General features: G+C 37.0%; 1 protein-coding gene across 1 annotated transcript; it reads left to right on the top strand.

Annotated features, from left to right (window-relative positions):
• Positions 1-892: 892 nt before the first annotated feature.
• LOC142875375 (pancreatic lipase-related protein 3-like) lies at positions 893-21,272 on the top strand. The gene is given in 6 exon segments (XM_076009649.1): positions 893-1,037; positions 2,183-2,337; positions 12,768-12,887; positions 13,468-13,599; positions 20,763-20,871; positions 21,268-21,272. Coding segments are annotated over 6 exon segments (666 nt in total).
• Positions 21,273-21,904: the final 632 nt, after the last annotated feature.

The following is a 21,904-nucleotide window of genomic DNA, read 5'->3' as shown; positions in this document are numbered from 1 at the left end:
CAAATTCTCTATAAACATTTTTGATGGCTGCCCAGTATTTGTCAATGCCATAGTTTTAAAACTATATCCGTTATTATTAGCCGCTTAAGTTACTGGCCCCATTTTAATTTTATAGCAAATGTTATTTTTAGAGAACTATTAATCTTTTAATTTTCTCTTAAGTAGCTTTAATATCTTATGATGTTGCTCAGTCTGCTTTATCACATCTAGTTTCTTCAAACTTCATGTTTTTTCTGTGAGTATTTTCTTATTGAAAAGAGCACAGTGGCAAATGCCTCTGGTAAATTATAAACATAGAAAATAGGGAATAGTTATAAAAATATTCATTTCAAAATCAAAACTTTCTTCCATAGACTGAATAATGTAGTTGATATCTTGGAGGGAGGAAAAAAAGCCATAGAATGGAAAAAATAAAGGTACCTGGATGTTCTAGGAAAAACAGAAGGTTGTATTAGGAAGCTATGATCCAAATAAGAAATCATTGATTCAAATTAGAACAGGATCAGAATGGATTCCAGGCAGGAGCAATGTTAAGAAGCTGCAATATACTGGATATACTGAAGAAGGCACATATTTATCCTTTTGACAAGAGAAAAAAAAGCAACTAGAGAATCCAAGAAAACAAAAACAGCACACTAAAGACATGATCCAAATATGAAGTAAACTAAAATGACACTGATCTTGAGTAATTCAAGTATTAGAAGAAAGAATTCATTTGAATAGTCTCCTTTGAAGGGAAGGGGGTGTCTGAACAATGGAGTTGCTGAGAAGGAAATATTTAATATAATTACAGCATGCTAGTTGGCTGAAGGCAAAAATATTTATCTAGTCCTAATAATATAAATTCTGTTTATTGATTTTCAACTTTTTAGAGCCAGCATACAGACAAAGCATGGAAGACTTAATTATGATTATAGAACAAAGTCTGAATATTATCCATCTTGACAGCACAAAAGTGAAACTGCAGCTGACAGACCTTGGAAAATGGAAAGGAGGAAGAGGAGAGGCGGGTTCACTAAAAACTTCCTCTTGCAAAGGTAGGGAGTCAAGTTATGAGGAAGGAATATGAGGTATGGATCAAAAATAGAAGATTATTTAAATTTACAATTGAAGCCAATAAATGAGCTAAAAACAGAGTAATTGACTATATTGGAGGAAAAGGTGAGACAAAGTGGAGAGCAGGCCATGCTGGGTTATGGAGTTGTTGTCTCTCACCTTCAAGCCGCCCTTCTAGCTGGGCTCTGCAGGGGCTGGGATACAGTCAATGCCATCCTAACAATTGTGGGTTTTTTGGTTTCTTTTTTCTTTTTCTTTATTCTCTGCCAAGACTCAGAAAACGCATTGTGGTTTTGATTTGCATTTCCATGATGATTAGTGATGTTGAGCACCTGTTGGCCTGAAAAACATCTATTCAGTTTCTTTGCCTGTTTTTTAATTTGGTTATTTGCTTTTTTGCTATTAAGTTGTATGAGTTTCCTGTGTGCTCTTCTCACAGATATAGAAAAAACAATCCTAAAATTCATATGGAATCACAAAGGATCCCAAATAACCAACAAAGCAATCTTGAAAAAGAACAAAGCTGGAGGCTGTACACTTCCTGATTTAAAACTGTATTACAGAGCCATAGTAATAAAGACAGTATAGTACTGGCATAAAAACAGATACATAAACCAGAACAAAATAGAGAGCCCAGAAACACACTCATGCATATATGGTCAACTCATCTTTGACAAGGGTGCCAAGAATATACAGGGGGAAAGGATAGTCTCTTCAATAAATAATGTTAGGAAAACTAAACATCCACATGCAAAAGAATGGAATTGGACCCTTATGTTATACACAAAAATTAACTTGAAATGAATTAAAGACTTAAGTGTAAGACCTGAAGCCATAAAACTCCTAAAAAACGATAGAAAAAATTCCTTGACACAGGTCTTAGCAACGATTTTTTGGATATGACACCAAAAGCACAGGCAACAAAGGACTACATTAAACTAAAAGCACAGCAGGGAAAATAATCAACAAAATGAAAAGGCAAACAACAGAACAGGAGAAAATATCTGCAAGTAATATATCTTATTAATGTCCAAAATTAAAGACTAATTTAACTCTCATAGTGGAAAAGACAGCCTCTCTCGGGGCCTGCTTCCTGTATTACTGACACTATGTCTTTTTACTACAGGAAAAGAAGTTTGCTGTGAAAGGGTAGGGTGTTTTAAGCATGATTTACCATGGACTGGGATTTTGTCAACAAAGTTGGGAGATTTACCCTGGTCTCCAGAGAAGATAAACACTAGCTTTCTCCTCTACAGTATATATAATCCCAAAACCTATCGGGTAAGCAAACTTGCTGCCTTCACACATATATTATTCTATGACACAAGATGTAGTAGCTATAGATACAGAAAACAGATACAGTAACCTATTCTGGCATAAACTATTGATTTAAAGGCAAATAATTCTTTTTATCATTATAATCAAGAATTTTTCCCATATTATTCATCTTAGTATTTAAATGTAAAGATTGCTTTGAATATGTTGCTTTATATGAGATGAATTTGATATTATGTTTAGTTAATATACTGATTGAAATTTTCATGGGTAAGATTGTAAATAAGCAACAGCACCTATTATATATTGAATTGAATAAACAAGACAATGTCTTAAATTTATTGTGTTAGGGGAAATAGGTTATACAAACAAATACCTTTATTGCAACATGAATTATGATCTATGGTATAAGATGCAAATAAAAGACTTTGGGAACAAAGTGAAGAAGAACTTGCCTTCACCTTGGGGCTAGTGTTGGGACCAGGCTTGGAAGAGGACACATATTTGAGGTGTATCCTGAAGGATGGGGCAAGAGTTTCACAAGCAGAGACAAGCAGGGACATGGCAAAGGAAATGGCATGAACACAAAGGTGAGGAACTGCAGGGCCTGTCTGATGAATGACAATAGTCTGGGTTTGAGACAGGGAGGAAGGCCTTAAAAGTAAAGTTAGAGAAGTAGTTTAAGGATAAATTGTATAATTCCTTCCTGTGGATTTTGTACTTCATCCTGTGAGCCATAAGGCACCACTGAGAGCTCTTAAGAGATGCTTTAGGGTATTTACTCTGGCTGTAATGTACTCTCTTGCCCAGAGCTGGAAGAGAGTAAAAGTGACTCCAAGACCATATAAAACTGTGATGTCCAACACAGTAGCCACTAGGTACATGTGACTATCAAAATTACAATAAAATTTAAAATTCAGTTGATCAGCCACACCACTCATATTTCAGATGCTCAATAGCCACATGTGGCTAGTGGCTACAATATTGGACAGTGTCAGTATAGACTATTTTCATCATCACAGAAAGTACTATTTGATAATGTTAAATATAAAGCTGTAGTGCAGTTTGGATCAGACATGGGGAACCAGCCTAAACTAGAAGAATGAAGGTGGGTATGATAACATTATATAAAATTGACATGATGAACATCATAAACTATCCTGAGATTTTATGTATGAATAATTGGAAGAATGATGACCCTCTTATCAAAAAACTGGGGATGTAAGAGAATTAGTTAAATTTTGGACAGATGAGGTTTGAGCAGGCTATTGGAGATATTAGTCTTACAGCTAAGTGGGCAGTCAGAGCTGGGGAAAGATTGAAAAGTCTTTTGCCTAGAGTTGAAAGCTGAAAACCAAAGAGTTCCTGAAATTTAAAGAGCAGAGAAACAAATATAAGACTCAGCTTGGGTGGAAAATCTATATATAGGTAGCAGGAGAGAAAGCAGGCCAGAGAAGATCATTTCCAGTCCTTACCTGAATCCATAACCTTGCTTATAGATTGCTTTCCTCAGACCCTTCACCTGCCACTGGGCCTCCCCAACCAAAACAGTCTTCTGCTCAGCCTCCACACCATGCAAACATAGTCTGATTTGTACCTGGCTGTTCACCAGACACAATACGTATGTAAAAACAACTCTTTACTGTTTTTTGACAACTAAGATATAGGATGAGTCAAGATGTATACTAGAACCAGGATTTCGAGAATTAATCAATATGGCGGACGAGAAACACCACCAGAGTGTCTCTGCAGAAAAGAAAGATGCTAGGAGAAATTAGAAGAAAGAAGCAAGGAGATGAGCATATATCAGACGAGGGTTGGAAGGAGGGGTGCCTGAGACCACAGGAGACTCCACGGGAGGAGGTTGTGGAGGAGAACTGGAAGGAGAGACCTCTGGAGCAGCCTGGAGACCAGTGGCAAGGATAGGTGGAGGAGTTAACTTTCCCCTCCCTTGCATCTCGGACTGCTGGTGGGCTCCACAGCAGGTGGAGAGACCTGTGGACACCAGCCCAGAGATGGCCACCACCAGCAAGCAGTAAGCCTATAGTGGGTGCGGCACCAGGCTCCCAACTCCCGCGGGCACCTCCCTTTGCACAGACCCAAGATGAATGGCAGGTGCCATATTGCCTCCTTCTCCCCTCTCCCGTACCTATCCATGGCTGCCGAGAGAGACAATATAGCCACCAGCCGGCCTGCCTCCAGGGAATGGGACCTTCCCTTTTGGGGCCCTACAGCTGACTGAGGGGAACTCAGACGGTGAGCTCCCTATCCCCCAGCCCTCCCAGGTGCTGCTGGCCCGGTGATCCCTGGAGAACGGGGCAGTCCCTGAGGCTGAAAGGCATAGACCCAGCTTGGGCTCCCCGTGGGTGAATTGAGACTGGCACTCCTCTCCCTGGTGGGGTTAGGGATTGCACTCTGGGGCCAGAGGTCAGACCTGCAGACCAGATCCCATGCACCCAGGTCTCGCCTTGCCTGGGGCACAGAAGGGATATACGTGAACAGCCTACTGACGTGTGTGTGCCTTCAGAGGCAGATCAGCATCTTAGAGGGCAACCCTCCTCCCAAAGGGAGGCCGTGCACCCAGCCCAGGCGGTGTTCCTGCGAAGGGAACCTCCCGGCCGGCATCACAGCCAGAGGAGGCCCAGTGGCCTCAGGTCTGGCCTGCTGGCAGAGGCCCAGGAGTAGCCGTGGAGTTGGGGAGGATGGAAAGGAGCGAGGCCCGCTCCAGACTGCAGGTGTCAGACAGCCCCACCCCCACACGCAGACCTTCTGACTGAGCGGGGCCATTCCAGCTCCTCACTGACAACTTTTCCTGGAAGCAAAGAACAGAACTTTGACCCCTTCTAATGGCATTTGTGGTACCTGAGGGCAGGCTTACCCAACCCAGCTCCACCCAGACTCACTCCCAGACCAGCCCTCACTGAGGGGGAGAAAAGGGCTAACCTGGAAGTCCTAGGGCCCCACCAGCCACCTGAGGCACTAGAGTGCCTCTCTAGAGGAACAAGAGCTGGTTACAGGACACAAAAACAACAGCATAGCCTGTTCCCCCAGGCAAGTGCCACCAACTGACAAGGAGGACACCCTGCACACCCTTTTCACAGCACCTACTGGCTCATCATAGAGGGTGTGGTCGACTCTCACCCACAAACACCACCTACCAGCTCAGAGACTAAACAAGGTGTGTCAATACCCAAACGAAAACCTAAAGGAAAGAAGTAACAACTGACTGAGATGAGAAGAAATCATGAAGGAACTCCAGAAATATGAAGAACCAAATGGAAACCACACCCCCAAAGAGGAGCACCAGCCCCTTAAAAATGGACACTCACCAAAATTAGGCAACCAAAATGACAGAAGAGGAATTTCGAATGTGGATCATAAGAAAATTCAACAACCTCCAAGAGCAACTGGATAACCAACACAAAGAAAACACAAAAAGATTCCAGGACCTGGAACACAAATTCACTAAAGGAATTGATACAATGAAGAAAAGTTTAACTGAACTCCTAGAAATGAAGAATCAATTCAAGGAACTACAAAATACAGTGGAAAGCCTCAAGAACAGGGTAGATCAAACAGAATAAAGAATCTCAGAGATTGAAGATAACACCTTCCAATTAAATAAATCAGTCACAGAGATAGAGCAGACAAACAAGAGAAAAGAGCAAAGCCTACAAGAGATGTGGGATTATGTGAAGAAACCTAATGTGAGGATTATAGGGTTACCAGAAAGGGAAGAAGAAAACACCCAAGGGTTGGACAAGCTATATGAAGATATAATAAAGGAAAATTTCCCAGGCCTTGCTAAAAAATCTCAATATACAAGTTCAAGAAGCTCAGAGGACCCCTGGAAGATTCAGTGCAAATAAGAAGACTTCATGACATGCATGAAGTCTGACTGACCAAAATATCAACTAAAGAGGCCCTTCTAAGAGCTGTAAGATGAAAGAAGCAAGTAACATACAAGGAAAAGCCTATTCAAATAACACCAGACTTCTCTACTGAGACTCTACAAGCAAGGAGAGACTGGGGCCCCATTCTCACTCTTCTGAAACAGAACAATGCCCAGCCTAGAATCTTATTCCCTGCAAAACTAAGTTTTGTATATGAAGGAGAAATCAAGACATTCTCAGATAAGCAAAGACTGAGGGAATTCACCAAGACAAGACCAGCCCTTCAAGAAGTACTCAAAACAGTGTTACCCACGGATCAGCCCAATAAACACGAATGTAAATCTACTCAAAGCTAAAGATCAAAGCCCAGATACCACAATGGCTCAAGAGAGAAAACAAAGCAACAAAATTCAACCCAACATAATGAACAGAAATCTGCCCCACCTATCAGTTATCTCAGTAAATGTGAATGCCTTGAACTCCCCACTCAAGAAATATAGGCTGGCCGAATGGATAAAAAAACACAAGCCAAGTATCTGCTGCCTTCAGGAAACACATCTAACCTGCAAGGATGCATATAGACTAAAGGTAAAGGGGTGGAGAACAATATTTCAAGCAAACGGAAGCCAAAAGAAAGCTGGCGTGGTGGTGCTGATTACAGATAACTTAGCTTTTAAATCAACAAAAGTAATAAAAGACAAAGAAGGTCACTATATAATAGTGAAGGGTACAGTTCAACAAGAAGACATAACAATTCTAAATATATATGCATCCAACCTTGGCACCCAGATTCATAAATCAAACTCTACTGGATCTAAACAAATGGATAAACACCAATGCCATAATAGTTGTAGACCTTAACGCCCCACTGACAGCACAGGACAGATCCTCCAAACAGAAAATCAACAAAGAAATAATGGACTTAAACAAAACTCTAGAACAAATGGGCCTGACTGACATTACAGGACATTCTACCCCAAAACCACTGAATATACATTCTCATCAGCTCATGGGTCATTCTCTAAGATTGACCATATGCTAGGACAAAAAGCACGTCTCAAACAATTTTAAAAAAATAGAAATTATACCATGTATCTTTTCAGACTACAATGGTATAAATATAGGAATCAATCCTAACAGGAGTTCTCATTTCTACACAAAGTCATGGAAACTAAACAACCTTCTGCTGAATGATCACTTCATAAATGAGGAAATCAAGATGGAAATCAAAAGATTCTTTGAACTAAATGACAAGGTGACACAAGTTACCAAAACCTGTGGGACACAGCTAAAGCAGTCCTGAGAGGACAGTTTATCTCCATAAATGCCTATATCCAAAAGTCGAAAAGATCACAAATAGACAACCTAATGAATTATCTCAAAGAGCTAGAAAAAGAACAGACCAACCCCAAACCCAGCAGAAGAAGTGAAATCATTAACATCAAATCAGAACTAAACGAAATTGACAATAGGGAAACTATATGGAAGATTAATAAAACAAAAAGTTGGTTCTTTGAAAAATTAACCAAATTGACACACCATTGGCTAGACTAACAAAAAGCAGAAAAGAAAAATCTCTAATAAGCTCCATCAAGAACAATAAAGGAGAAATTACAACTAATGCCACAGAGATACAAGATATAATTTATGAATACTACAAAAACCTCTATGCACACAAACTAGAAAATGTGGAGGAAATGGACAATTTCTTAGAGACGCAAAGCCTCCCTAGGCTCAACCAGGAAGAAATAGAATTCCTGAACAGACTGATATCAAGTACTGAAAATGAAACAGTAATAAAAAACCTTCCTAAAAAGAAAAGTCCTGGACCAGATGGTTTCAAACCCGAATTTTACCACACCAACAAAGAAGAACTGGTGCCTATCCTACAGAAATTATTCCACAACATTGAAAAGGATGGAATCCTCCCCAACACATTTTATGAAGCAAACATAACCCTAATACCAAAACCTGGAAAGGATGCAACAAAAAAAGAAAACTACAGACCAATATCCCTTATGAATATAGATGCAAAAATTCTCAACAAAATCCTAGCCAATCGCATCCAGGTGTTTGTCAAGAAAATAATTCATCACAACCAAGTGGGCTTCATCCCAGGGATGCAGGGATGGTTCAACATACGCAAATCTATAAATGTAATTCACCATATAAACAGAAGCAAAAACAAAGACCATATGATCCTCTCAATAGACTCAGAGAAAGCATTTGACAAAATTCAACACCCATTTATGATAAGAATGCTCAACAAAATAGGTATAGATGGGGCTTACCTAAAAGTGATACAAGCCATATATGAAAAATCCACAGCCAATATCATACTGAATGGGGAAAAAAATGAAAGCATTCCCACTTAGAACTGGAACAAGACAAGGTTGCCCACTATCTCCACTTCTGTTCAACATAGTGCTGGAAGTTCTCGCTACAGCAATCAGACAAGTGAGTGGAATTAAGGGCATCCTAATGGGAGCAAAAGAGATCAAACTCTCACTCTTTGCTGATGACATGATATCATACCTAGAATTTGGTAAAGTCTCAGGATACAAAATCAATACACAGAAATCAGAGGCATTCATATACGCCAACAACAGTCAAAGTGAGAACCAAATCAAAGACTCAACTCCCTTCAAAATAGCAACAAAGAAAATAAAGTACCTTGGAATATATTTAACTAAGGAGGTAAAAGACCTCTACAGGGAGAACTATGAAACACTGAAGAAGGAAATAGCAGAGAACGTAAACAGATGGAAGAATATACCATACTCATGGGTCAGCAGAATCAACATTGTTGAAATGTCTATACTACCCAAAGTGGCCTACAGAGTCAATGCAATCCCTATCAAATACCATCATCATTTTTCACAGATATAGAAAAAATAATTTTACTCTTCGTATGGAACCAGAGAAAACCTCGTATAGCAAAAGCAATCCTAGGCAATAAAAACAAAATAGGAGGTATCAATTTACCAAACTTCAAACTATACTACAAGGCTATAGTAATTAAAACAGCTTGTGATTGGCACAAGAACAGGGACATTGACCGGTGGAACAGAACAGAGAACCCAAATATAAAACCATCCTAATTTAGCCAACTAATCTTCAACAAAGCAGACAAAAACAAACACTGGGGAAAAGAATCCTTATTCAACAAATGGTGATGGGAAAACTGGATAGCCACATGTAGAAGACTGAAACAAGGCCCACACCTTTCACCTCTCACAAAAATCAACTCACGCTGGGTAACAGACTTGAACCTTAGGTGTGAAACTATTAGAATTCTAGAGGAAAATGTTGGAAATACTCTTCTAGACATTGGCCTAGGCAAAGAATTTATGAAGGAGACCCCAAAGGCAATCACAGCAGCAACAAAAATAAATAAATGGGACCTGATCAAATTAAAAAGCTTCTGCACAGCCAAAGAAACTGTCAAGAGAGCAAATAGACAATCCACAGAATGGGAGAAAATTTTCACAAGCTACACATCTGATAAAGGGCTGATAACTAGAATCTATTTAGAACTCAGGAAAATCAGCAAGAAAAAAATCAAAAAACCCTATCAAAAAATGGGCAAAGGACATGAACGGAAACTTCTCAAAAGAAGACAGAATAATGGCCAAAAAACATATGAAGAAAATGTTCAACATCTCTAGTCATCAGGGAAATGCAAATCAAAACCACAATGAGATATCGCTTAACTCCAGTGAGAATGGCCTGTATCAAAAAGTCCCCAAACAATAAATGCTGGCATGGATGCAGAGAGAGAGGAACACTTCTGGGACTGCAAACTAGTTCAACCTCTATGGAAAGCAATATGGAGATACCTCAAAGCGATACAAATAGATCTACCATTTGATCCAGCAATTCCACTACTGGGCATCTACCCAAAAGATCAAAAGTCACTTTATGAAAAACACACCTGCACTCCAATGCTTATAGCAGCACAATTCACAATTGCAAAGCTGTGGAAACAACCCAAGTGCCCACCAATTCATGAGTGGATTAATAAAACGTGGTATATGTATACCATGGAGTACTACTCAGCTTTAAGAAACAATGGTGATATAGCACCTCTTGTATATTCCTGGATAGAGCTGGAACCCATTCTACTACGTGAAGTATCTCAAGAATGGAAAAACAAGCACCACATGTACTCACCATCAAATTGGTATTAACGGATCAACACCTAAGTGGACATATAGGAGTAACATTTATAGGGGGTCGTGAAGGTGGGAGGGGGGAGAAGGGGATGGTTATATACAACCAAACGAGTAAGATGTGCAACATTTGGGGGATGGACACACTTGAAGCTCTTACTCAAGGGGAGAGAGGGGCATGGGCAATATATGTAACCTTAATACTTGTACCCTCATGATACACTAAAATAAAAATAAATAAATTAAAAAGAAAGAAATGTAAAATATGAAATAAACAAAAAAATAAATAAATAAAACCAGGATTTCCCCAGGCCTGACCCATATGCTGCATGAATATGACTGTCTTTATTTATAAGAAATCAGATGTAAACTCTATGCAATGTACATACTTTTTTCTCCAAAGGAGGAATCATCAAAGGTAAACATGGTGTGGTGCAATGAACTTGGTGTTGTGCAGGTCATAGTCATTACAGTTACCTTTCTGTGAGAATAAAACCAACCCACTTCCCCCTTGAATCCATGACTCCTTACCTAGAGTGACATGTATCAATAGTCGCTGGTGGTAATGCACAAATTGCACACTTCTGGTAATTTCTGTATCTGCAGCTTTAGTCAAGGCCTAAACTGGTGACTAATTCTGACTTACTAGAGATGAGATTGCCTGGAGTGTAACCATCAGAATTGGTTGATCAACCATTAATTAGGTTCCATGTCTAGTCAGTTAAAGGATATTAAAAGAAAAGGCCCAGCTACACCTTGATACTTTAATTAATCCTTCCTCTGAGTGACCTATTTTGTATGATATTGACATCATTTTTGTTTTCTATCCTTGTGGCAGCAGAGGCCAAGCTGTCTTCTTTTGATCCCATGATGCTGTATGGATTTCCCATGTTTCGTTGGTAAACTACTCTAGAAGTGTGTGCCAGAGTGAATGTGAAATGAACCAAAATATTTTTTCTACCTTTCTTACTTTATTAAACTCCTCAGTGGCTTTTGTGACAATGGAGGATGCTTGGATTCCACAATACTTGTCTGATTCCCACTTTGAGGATTGAGCAAGGTCTCACTTCTTCAAACTATTCTCATTATGAGGAAAGAATAAACAGACTTTTTCTACTAAATTCCCTCTAATAGGTTTTTCTCATGTTGAAACAGTACTATAGTAGGTGTATGAGGGGCTCCAGCTAGGTCTAAAAGAGTTGGAATGAGTGAGCATCTGGATTCTTTTAGATACATAGATAGAATGATGTTTTTGCACTTGGGTTGTGTTATTTAGCAGAGAAGTACTTCCTAAAAGGCCTGCATACAATTGATGTTATTGCCTGCCTCAGCAAATCCCACATGTGGGTTGGGTCCTATCAGTAGAGAATGCTATGAGCAGAGCGCAATCTGAGAACCCAGTGGTTAAGTACATCACTTCAAAAACTACATGGGTTTGAACCTGGGCTTCAGAACTCAGCTATCGTACATTTGGATGAGTACTTGACCTCTCAGTTTCCCTCTTTCCTAATTTGTAAAATTAATACCCACATCATAGTGTTGTGAGGGTTAAATGAGCTACTTGATAAAGTGCTTACAACAATGGCCAGCAAACAGGTAGGAGTTTTAGCTATTATAATTACTGTGTGAGCCAACTTATGATTCTCATAGTCATCAGCTTACAGTTTTGGAGATACTTTACTAGCCAAGCAAGTTTTAAGATTAATTATATTACTATCATACACAGGTAGCTAGTAATAGACTTTTCATTTGAATTTTGTAAATATTTAAATATTTTGCTTCCTATTATAGTTAAAAGATTCACAATTGTCAAACTTGCTATTTGTTGATTATTTCCTTTTCCCCAATGGAATGGCTTATGCTTGTGCCTTTTAATTTTTTTATAACAAAATCATTTAAATTCATAGTATTCTGATGTCTTTGAGAGTTTGGTTATAAAAGCAATCCAACAAAATAAAAGAAGTATAGCAAAGGATATTTGACATAATCATATAAAAAACTTATTTTTATATGATTATATGATATAATCAAATAAGATAATGTGCATGAATCACATTGAAAACTGGGGAGTACTGTACAAAAGTAAGAATTTCTGAAATTCTGATGTAAGCTTCCCCATATTTTCTTGTAAACATTACTTTAAAAATCAAAGATTTTTCCTTATGATTAAATTTGTATATTACATTTATAGTGAATTAATAATTTTTGGTACTTTTATAAAACGTAGCTGTAACTATTTCTTTAGTAAAATTGTATTAAAGATGGTTGTTAAATTTAGCAAAAGACTTTTGAGCACCTTTAGAATAAGCCCACTAAATATTAAATTCTTTTTAGTTATTATTTTACCTTAATCTCTTTCCACTTGAAATAGGAGATTGGTGCAGTTAATTGGTTAACCATCCAAGCCTCACATTTTGGAACAGACAAGATCACCTGTATCAATGTACCTGAATGGAGAACAAGTGGCAAATGGCAGAGAAACATATATAATGTATGATATGAATAAATTCTTCTTTACACTAGCATGAAAGCTTTGTGTCTAACATGAATGTACTTTGCAAGGTATTAATGCATATTTATAGAAATCCTCCATTTAGTTATCTACATTATCTGTGTTCTAAGGCCTCAAATGAGTTATCCATTTTCCATTTATTTTTATTTATTATGAATTGCATAGATTATAATGGGAGCAGATTCTCACAATCATTCTTGTGTAAATTCTTCCCTTACAGAAGATTAAATGGTATGATCAATTTCTCATTTAACTTAAGAAGTCCCAAGTTAATTCCATGAAATTAATCTTTCTCCCTTATACTCAAGATTAATAGATTGCTAATATCATAAGCAATTAATTGTTTATAAGACCATATGGTGAAAACAACTTATCTATCTCATTGAGTAAGGATTAAATAAGTTAATATATATAAAAGGGTTAGGACACAGCCTAACATATAGTAGATTCTCAATTAATACTTATTAATATTATTTCTTATTATAGAATCAAGTCTTGAGACACTTTGGTTTTCTTTAACACTTATTTCTTTAGTATTCATAATAAATCTTTGTACCAGTCACTGCTACAAGTAGAAGATATAAACTGCATTAATTTAGACTGGATTAATGTTTCACTGGAATAAATCTATGCTATAAACAATCTACACATTATTGGTGGTGAGGTGGCTTATTTTATTGATGTTCTCATGGTAAGAAGAATTATTTTATTTAATTGGTTTTGGATCATAACACCCAGAATTCCAGACAATTTTCTGTCCTTTTTATTTGCTTAAGCAACTACTGAACATATGAAATAATAAGCATTTGTGCACAGTAGTCAGAAAAGGAGAGTTTCTGCTTAGGAAAAGAAGACCCTGTGGTTATATGAAGGAGCACTTGGTGGCAGAGTATCTACACAGACTCATCACCGAAAAGTCCCTTCAAGGTCATTGCTTTGGTCAGCACATTGGACCATGTTGGTTAGTTTTCATCACATTGTAAATCTATCCTTAATGATTATAAACTGTTTCTATCTTATGAATGCTGTTTAGAGCATAAAATGCATTTTTCCACAAAAAAAGGGTACTATGGCAATGAGTTAGTTAGGTCTATAAGCCAGTCCAGATATAACTATTTAACCTACATATTTTCTAAAAGAATAAAATAGACCTTGCTATTTATGAGGCCTATACTGTGAGACATTTATTAATCTCCAAATGCTTTGCCATGGAGAATGTAATTTCCCACCCTAAAATGCAGTGAAATAAAATCTAAAGATGTGTGATCTTTTCAGATTTTAAAGGAGGATTCATTCAAGTATAGAATAAAATATTAAATATTATTAAATATATTTTAATTAAATAATATTAAATATTTTATTCTACCCTTGCTGTGGGCTGGACACTATTCCAGCCACTGAAGATAATGACTTGTGAGCAAGACAGTGTTTCTTCTATGACTCTAGTAGGCAATGGAAGCAATCTATAAATAAATGAACAAGAAAATGCCAGGTGGGGGCAAGTGCCATGTAGAAAATGCAACAGGATGTAGAGTGGCAGGAACAGAAGCAAAGTGGGTGAGCAGCCAGTGGAGCTGATATTTGAACCTTGACCACAGTTAGTAAATAGCCTGAAGAAGGAATCAGGGAGTCAAATATTCACTTGTGGCCACATACTTCTCTATCTTCTCTTCTCTTTCTGTCAGGAAGACTAGAGTACAAGGAAGTCCTTAGAGTACAAGAAATTTTTTTGCATACAAAGGATGAAATCAGATTCATTTCCTCTTTGGAGAAAAACCAACTGTAAGCTTTTGGGAATTTCTTCATTGATCCTAGGGCCTAAGTCGTGGGCTTTTATAAGTGCAGTAAATAAACAGTAGTGACTTATAGGAAGCTGGCAGGAGATGTGTGCAGAAATGAAGGGAAGTGTTTGCTGAATTAAATATTCACTGAATTGAACAGGCCACCTTGGAGGCTAAAAGTGAAGAAGGGGAGAGGGTTTAGAGTGAGGAGGGTCTGGAATGCCCTGAGAATAATTCATGAGTCAAGCTTAAAGAAGGAGCAGCTAAAGAAACAGATGAGTCTCTTCTCTACCTCTCTATCATCTCATCAGAGGTAACTAGGTCACCACACTTCCCCACCTGCACTGGTTCTGGGCCACACAGGTGCTTGGGAACAAGATATTAATTAGGTTGATGGGGAAGAAGGAGAAAAAGAATGAAGGGGAGGAGGGCTGAGAGCTGATCTCTGATACCAGCCTGTACAGGGAGACAGGAAAGAAAATAGAGATGTAAAATAGTGGGAGTAGTGATGGAAGTGATGCCTTAATGACCATGTGTCACTCACTGGCATCCATTCACCTACATAAGTGACACAGAAAAATACTCTTTGTAAAGGGACATATATATTACATATGGTAGAAAACATAACTGGTAGAAAAATAGAACATTTGATCAAATGACAAATGTTTGCAAGTGCAATCAACTGCTTGATTTTCACCATAATCATGAAAACCTGAAACTTAGATGAAACTGTTAATAAAAATGCTTGCTCAGGAGTGATGTCATCAAGATAGCAAATTAGAAAGCCCTGGGCCTTTTCTTTCCCCACAAACAATAATACACAGAAAAATTCTTTTTGTGAGAAGTCCCAAAACTAGTTGAGAGGCTCCTACACCCTGGGTAAGTATAAGACCAGCTTCATTGAAGCCAGTAGGATAATTTGAGACACCTTTTTGCCATTACTTTTGTTCCTGGCACAGAGTCATATGATCTGAAGGAAACTCCTAGCTTCCAGCTTCACCTTGGAGATGGAAAAAGCTGAACTCAATGTTCAATATTCCAAATTTTCTGGGGGCTGCTTGAGGAATTCACTTCAATCTTGCATGTCTCGGACCACTGATGAGACCCAGCATCTTTTGAACCCTGAGAGCCAATGAGAACAAAAATGGCAGAATGAACTAGCATGCAAGCAATTTCCATAGTCCCTTCCCCTGAAGTGCAGAGTGAATGGGCAGAAAATCCTAGATTCCATGTTCTCCTTGGGATGGAAAGAGTTTGACTACAAATCAAAATTTCTAATTTTTCCATGGGCTGCCTAAGGGACTAGATTCTGTCTCATCTGTCTTGAACCACTTACATCACCCAACTTACTCTATATACCTGGGGGCTACTAAGAACAAAGACAGTGGTTTACATTAGCACAAAGGTTTGAGAGGTCTCCCACGACCCCCCACCCCCAGTATCTCTGACTAGGCTGATTCATGAGAGTATTCTCCTATATAGGACAATCCATGAACACTGAGAGAGATGGTCGTTTTTCTAATGTGCAGATATCAACATCATGAGTCAAGGAAAATGAAGAAACAGGAAATATATCCCAAATAAGGGAACAGATTTATCTTCAGAAACTGACCCTAATGAAACAGAGATATATAATTTGTCTGACAGGTAATTCAAAATAACCATGATAAAGTTGCTTAATGAGATCAGGAGAATATTACATGAAAAAAGTGAGAATTTCAACAAAGAGACAGAAAATATAAAAAGAATCAAACAGAAATCTTGGACCAGAAGAATATTTTCAGTTCAGAAATGAACTGAAAATTCACTAGAGGGTTTCAATAGCAGACTAGATCAAACAGAAAGAAGGATGAGAGAACTTGAAAATATATCATTGGAGAGTATCCAGTCAGAGGAGCAAAAAAAACCAAAACAAAACAAAACAAAAAACCTAGAAAGCCTAAGGGACTCATGGGACACCAACCAGGTGGACCAATAAATACACTATGGGAGTCTAAGAAGGAAAAGGGAGAGGATAAAGGGGAAGAAAGTTTAAATAAGGAAATTATGTCAAAAAAAATTCCCAAATCTGGAGAGTAAGATTGACATCCAGATCCAGGAACCCTAACAGATCACAAATAAGATGGATGCAAAGAAATCCACTTTGAAACACATCATGATCAAATTATCAAGAGCCAAAGTCAAAGAATTTTGAAAACAACAAGAGAAAAGCAATTTGTCACATATAAGGGAACCTCCATAAGACTATCAGTGGATTTCTCAAGGAAAGTGAAGAAAGAGAAAAACACTGCCAATCAAGAATGCTGCACCTGTCAAAACTGTCCTTCAAAAATGAAGAAGAGATAAAATTTTCCCAAACAATAGCTAAGGGAATTCATCTCCATTAGACATGTTTATAAGAGATGCTCAAGGGAGTTCCTCAAATTGAAATAAAAAGGACACAAAACAGTATTATGAAAGCATATGAAAGTATAAAATTCTCTGGCAAAGGTAAACATACAGACAAATACAAAATACAATGATACTGTAACCATTGTAGGTAAATCACTTTAAATTCTAGCATAAAAGTTAAAAGATAAAAGTATTAAAAATAACTATAACTGTACAAATATGTTAATGTTTATACACAATATAAAAAGATGTAAATTGTGACAATAGTAACATGAAGTGTTGGATATGAAGAAGTAAAAGTGTAGATTTTTGTATGTAATTGAAGTTAAGCTGTTATGAACCTAAAATATACTATTATAACTATAAGATGTTTTATGTAACTCTATGGTAGCCACAAAAAAAGTACCTATAAAAGATACACAAAGGAGAAGAAAGAAAGAAATCAAAGCATATCAATACAAAAAAAAAAATCAACAAAACACAAAGGAAGACAGCAAGAGAGGAAAAGGGGCAAAAGAACAATAAAAAATAAATTTTTTAAATGAGAACAGGAAAAAAATGAAATAAAATAAAATAAAATGACAATAGTATGTCCCTCCCCATCAGTAATTAGTTTAAATGTAAATGGATTAAATTCTCTAAACAAAAGATATAGAGTGGTTGAATGGATTAAAAAGTGATCCAACAATATGCTGTTTATGAAAGATTCACTTTAAATTTAGGGACACACATAGGCTTAAAGTGAAAAACAGAAAAAGATAATCATGCAAATGGTAACCATGAGAGAGCAATTCTTACATCAGACAAAGTAGCTATTCTTACATCAGACAAAGTAGACTTTAAGTCAAAAAAGTTATCACAGGAGTCAAAGAAGGTCATTATAGAATAAGAAGGTCAATTCCTCAGGAAGATATAACAATTATATATGCACTCAACATCAGAGCATCTAAATATACAAAGCAAACACTGACAGAACTAAAGGGAGAAATAGACAGCAATGCAATAATAGTAGGAGCTTTCAATAATCTTCTTTCAATAATGGATAGATCACCCAGACAGAAAATTGATAAGGAAATAGCAGAATTAAACAGCCAAATGGACCTAACAGACATTTACAGGATATTCCACCCAACAACCACAAATTACACATTCTTCTCAATTGCACACATGATATTCTCAAGGATAGATCATATGTTACGTCACAAGTCTTAGCAAACTTAAGAAGACTGAAATCATACGAAGTGTATTTCCTAACCACAATGGAATAAAACTAGAAATCAGTAGCAGAAGGAATTGAAATCAGGATCTTGAAGTGATATCTCCATTCCCTTGTTCATTCACAATGGCCAAGACATGGAAACAACCTAAATGTCCATCGACAGATGAATGAATGATGAAGAAAATGTGGTATATACATACAATGGAATATCATTCAGCCTTTAAAAAGAAGGAAATACTGTCATATGCAACAACGTGGATGAACGTGTAGGACATTATGCTAAGTGAAATAAGCCAGTCACAGGACAAATACTGCATGATTCTACTCACATGAGGTATGTAAAATAGTCAAACTTATAGAGAATAGAATGGTGGTTTCCAGGAGCTGGGAGGAAGAGGAAAGTAATGGGAAGTTGCTATTCAATGTGTATAAAGTTTAAATTATGCAAGATGAATAAGTTCTAAAGATTTTCTGTACAACATCATGCCTATAATTAACAATACTGTAGTGTACAATTAAAATTTTGTTGAGTATAGTTCTCATGTTAAATGTCCTTACCACAATTAAAATATATATACATAGTCTGATATTAACTATTAAAAAATTCTTGCTCCTTTTTTTGTTATTACATTGGTTTTTTGTTTCTTTGCTAAACTTTAGGCATATAATCTATTTGTGTGTATTATTTTTTATTTAAATTTTTGTTTTTAATTGACAATTATATATATTTATAGGGTACAATGTGAGGTTTTAATATATGTATACATTGTGGAATTATATCAAGCTAATTAACATATCCATCACTTCATATACTATCAATATTTTGTAATGAGAACATTTCAAATCTATTCTTTTAGCAATTTTGAAATATATAATACATTATTATTAACTATGGTTATCATGCTATGCAATAGATCTCAAAAACTTATCCCTCCTGTCTACCTGAAATTTTGTACCCTTTGATCAGTATCTTCCCACCCTACCCCTCAGCCTCTGGTAACCACCATTCTACTCTCTACTTATATAAGTTTGACTTTTTAAAATTCTACATATAAGTGGGATCACACAGTATTTGTCTTTCTGTGCCTGGGTTATTTCACTTGGCATAATGTCCTCTAGGTTCATCCATGTTGTCACAAATGACAACTTTTCTAAGTCTGAATAGTATTTCATTGCGTATGTATACTCCATCTTCTTTATCCAATCATCTGTTGATGGACACTTAGGTTGATTCAGTATCTTGGCTATTATGAATAATGTTGCAATTAATATAAGAGTGCAGATATCTTTTCAACATAGTGATTCCAATCACTTTATATATATTTCCAGAAGTGGTTCACATAGTAGTTCTATTTTTAATTTTGTTTTTTTAAGAAACAAGGTCTCACTCTGTCACTCAGGCTGGAGTGCAATGACATGATCATAGTTCACTGCAGCCTCAAACTCCTGGCCTCTACTAATCCTTCTGCCTCAGCCTCCCAAGTAAGCTGGGACTACAGGAGCATACCACCACACCCAGGTAAATGTTTTTTTTAGAAACTGGGTCTTGCTGTGTTGCCCAGATTGGTCTTGAAATCCTGGCTTTCAACAATCCTCCCACCTCAGCCTTCCAAAGTGCTGGGATTACAGGCATGAGCCACTATGCCCAGCTATTTTTAATTTTTTGAGGACTATCTCCACACTGTCCTTCATAATGGCTGTACTAATTGACATTCCTTCCAATAGTATACAAGGGTTCCCTTTTTCCACATCCTTGCCAACATATATCATCTTTTTTCTTTTGATGATATGTTCTGATATATGTATACATTGTGGAATGATTATATCAAACTAATTAACATAACAGATATAAGGTGATGTCTCATTGTGGTTTAATTTGCATTTCCCTGACAATTAGTGATATTCATCATTTTTTCATAGACCTGTTGATAATTTGTATGTCTTTTGAGAAATATTTTTTTCAAGTCCTTTGCTCATTTTTTAATGATGTTATTTGTTTTCTTGCTATTGCATTGTCTGAGTTTGTGAATATTCTTAAAAGTTCCTTCTACTGTTGCCTTACCTTGAAGGAGACAGACACAAGCAAAGTGGATAACAGTGTAGGCATGAGCTAGCTGCTTTTGACCCATGTTAGCGATGTGCTGAAAGGGTTTGGCCTCAGGAGGGATAGGCATGGATCTGGAAGCCACAAATATAGCTGCTGGGGCTGTACTCTTATTCCCAAAGACTAGGAGGCCAGCTCCTTAACACAAGAAGAGCTCCAATAGAGGGCATTCTTCCAGGCCTCTGATTCTGCCCCTTGATCAGATAAAGATGTAGGTGCCCAGAGGTATCACTTTGTCAGTTTACCAGTCTCCATCTTATGTGCAAGAGAGAGAACAATGTTGCTTCTGGCTTTTTCTTTTCTAAAGCATATTTAAGCCATCCTACATATTCTGTTTTCCTTTAAAACAATCCTTTCAGAAAAAATGTGGATATTCCCCTTCCAAAGCGCACTTGAATGGCCACAGCTTAGGAGCACATTTGGCTGGGGAAGCTGGGTCCAGGATACCAGGCCTTGGAAGAATGACCAGTAAGGAAGGATGCCCTGGAGTTGGGCTTTATGTTTGTTTACACACAATATCAAGTATCTGAACACCAAATAAAGTAGCAGAAGCAAGTGTAAGATACTACTAAATGTGACTCATCTAAAATAAAACATGAACTATTTTCAAAGTGTGAGTATGTAGATACACATTCAAGGGTGTCACTGCAGCATTGTTTGTGGTGGCAAAGTAATGGAAACTATGTGATCTGCCACTTGTAGAGGAATGGTTTAAAAAATGCAACTGGTGAATCTACAGGTACTCAAATAAGAATTAAAATCAATTTCACCTAGTAGAGATAAGCAAAATTCATTCAAAAAAAGCCTATTATAAAACTTATTTCTCTCATTTTTCATATTGTGGCCTTAAATCCTTTCAATTAGGATAAAATACAGATCAAAAGACTTCTTCATATAACTATATTAAGTGTTATACACAGATCATATGAAATTCTGTAAAGGATTAATTTAAGTAAAACATACATTTATCATAAGCTACCATTTTGAAACATTATGAGATTTCCTACAATTTTATTAGATTAAAAGTACATTTATCCTTCACATTAAGTCTTCAGATGAGTTTTAAGACTTCAAGATATCCTATTTTAAATTATATTTATTACTAAGGAACCATTACTTTGAAAATTAATAGTTCACTATATTCTAACGAACTGTCTTGTCTAGATCACAATTAATTGTGAATATAAATCTGTAGATTTACAGAAACCTAATGTAAGAGAAATCCTTGTTTTAAAAAAGGATGATGCCAATTATTGATCTCTGCTGACTATATTACATTTCTGAAATTATGCTGTCTCAGTTATCTATTGCATCACAAACCATAGTTTCTTACAAGAGCAATTATTTTTTTGCCCAGGGTTCTGAGGGGTCAAGATTCAGAGTTCTGGTGAGACTCTGCTTTGTGTGGAGTCAGCTGGGTAATTCAAAAGTTATATCCAGCTAGGGGCTGGGCTGGGCTAAGTTGGATGGGAAAGTCCAAGATGACCTTTCATGTCTGGGG

The sequence above is a fragment of the Microcebus murinus genome, chromosome 14 (assembly GCF_040939455.1).
Source record: "Microcebus murinus isolate Inina chromosome 14, M.murinus_Inina_mat1.0, whole genome shotgun sequence".
NCBI classification, from domain to species: Eukaryota; Metazoa; Chordata; class Mammalia; order Primates; family Cheirogaleidae; genus Microcebus; species Microcebus murinus.
Note: the sequence above shows the minus strand (reverse complement) of the source record. Positions and strands in the feature narration are given on the sequence as shown.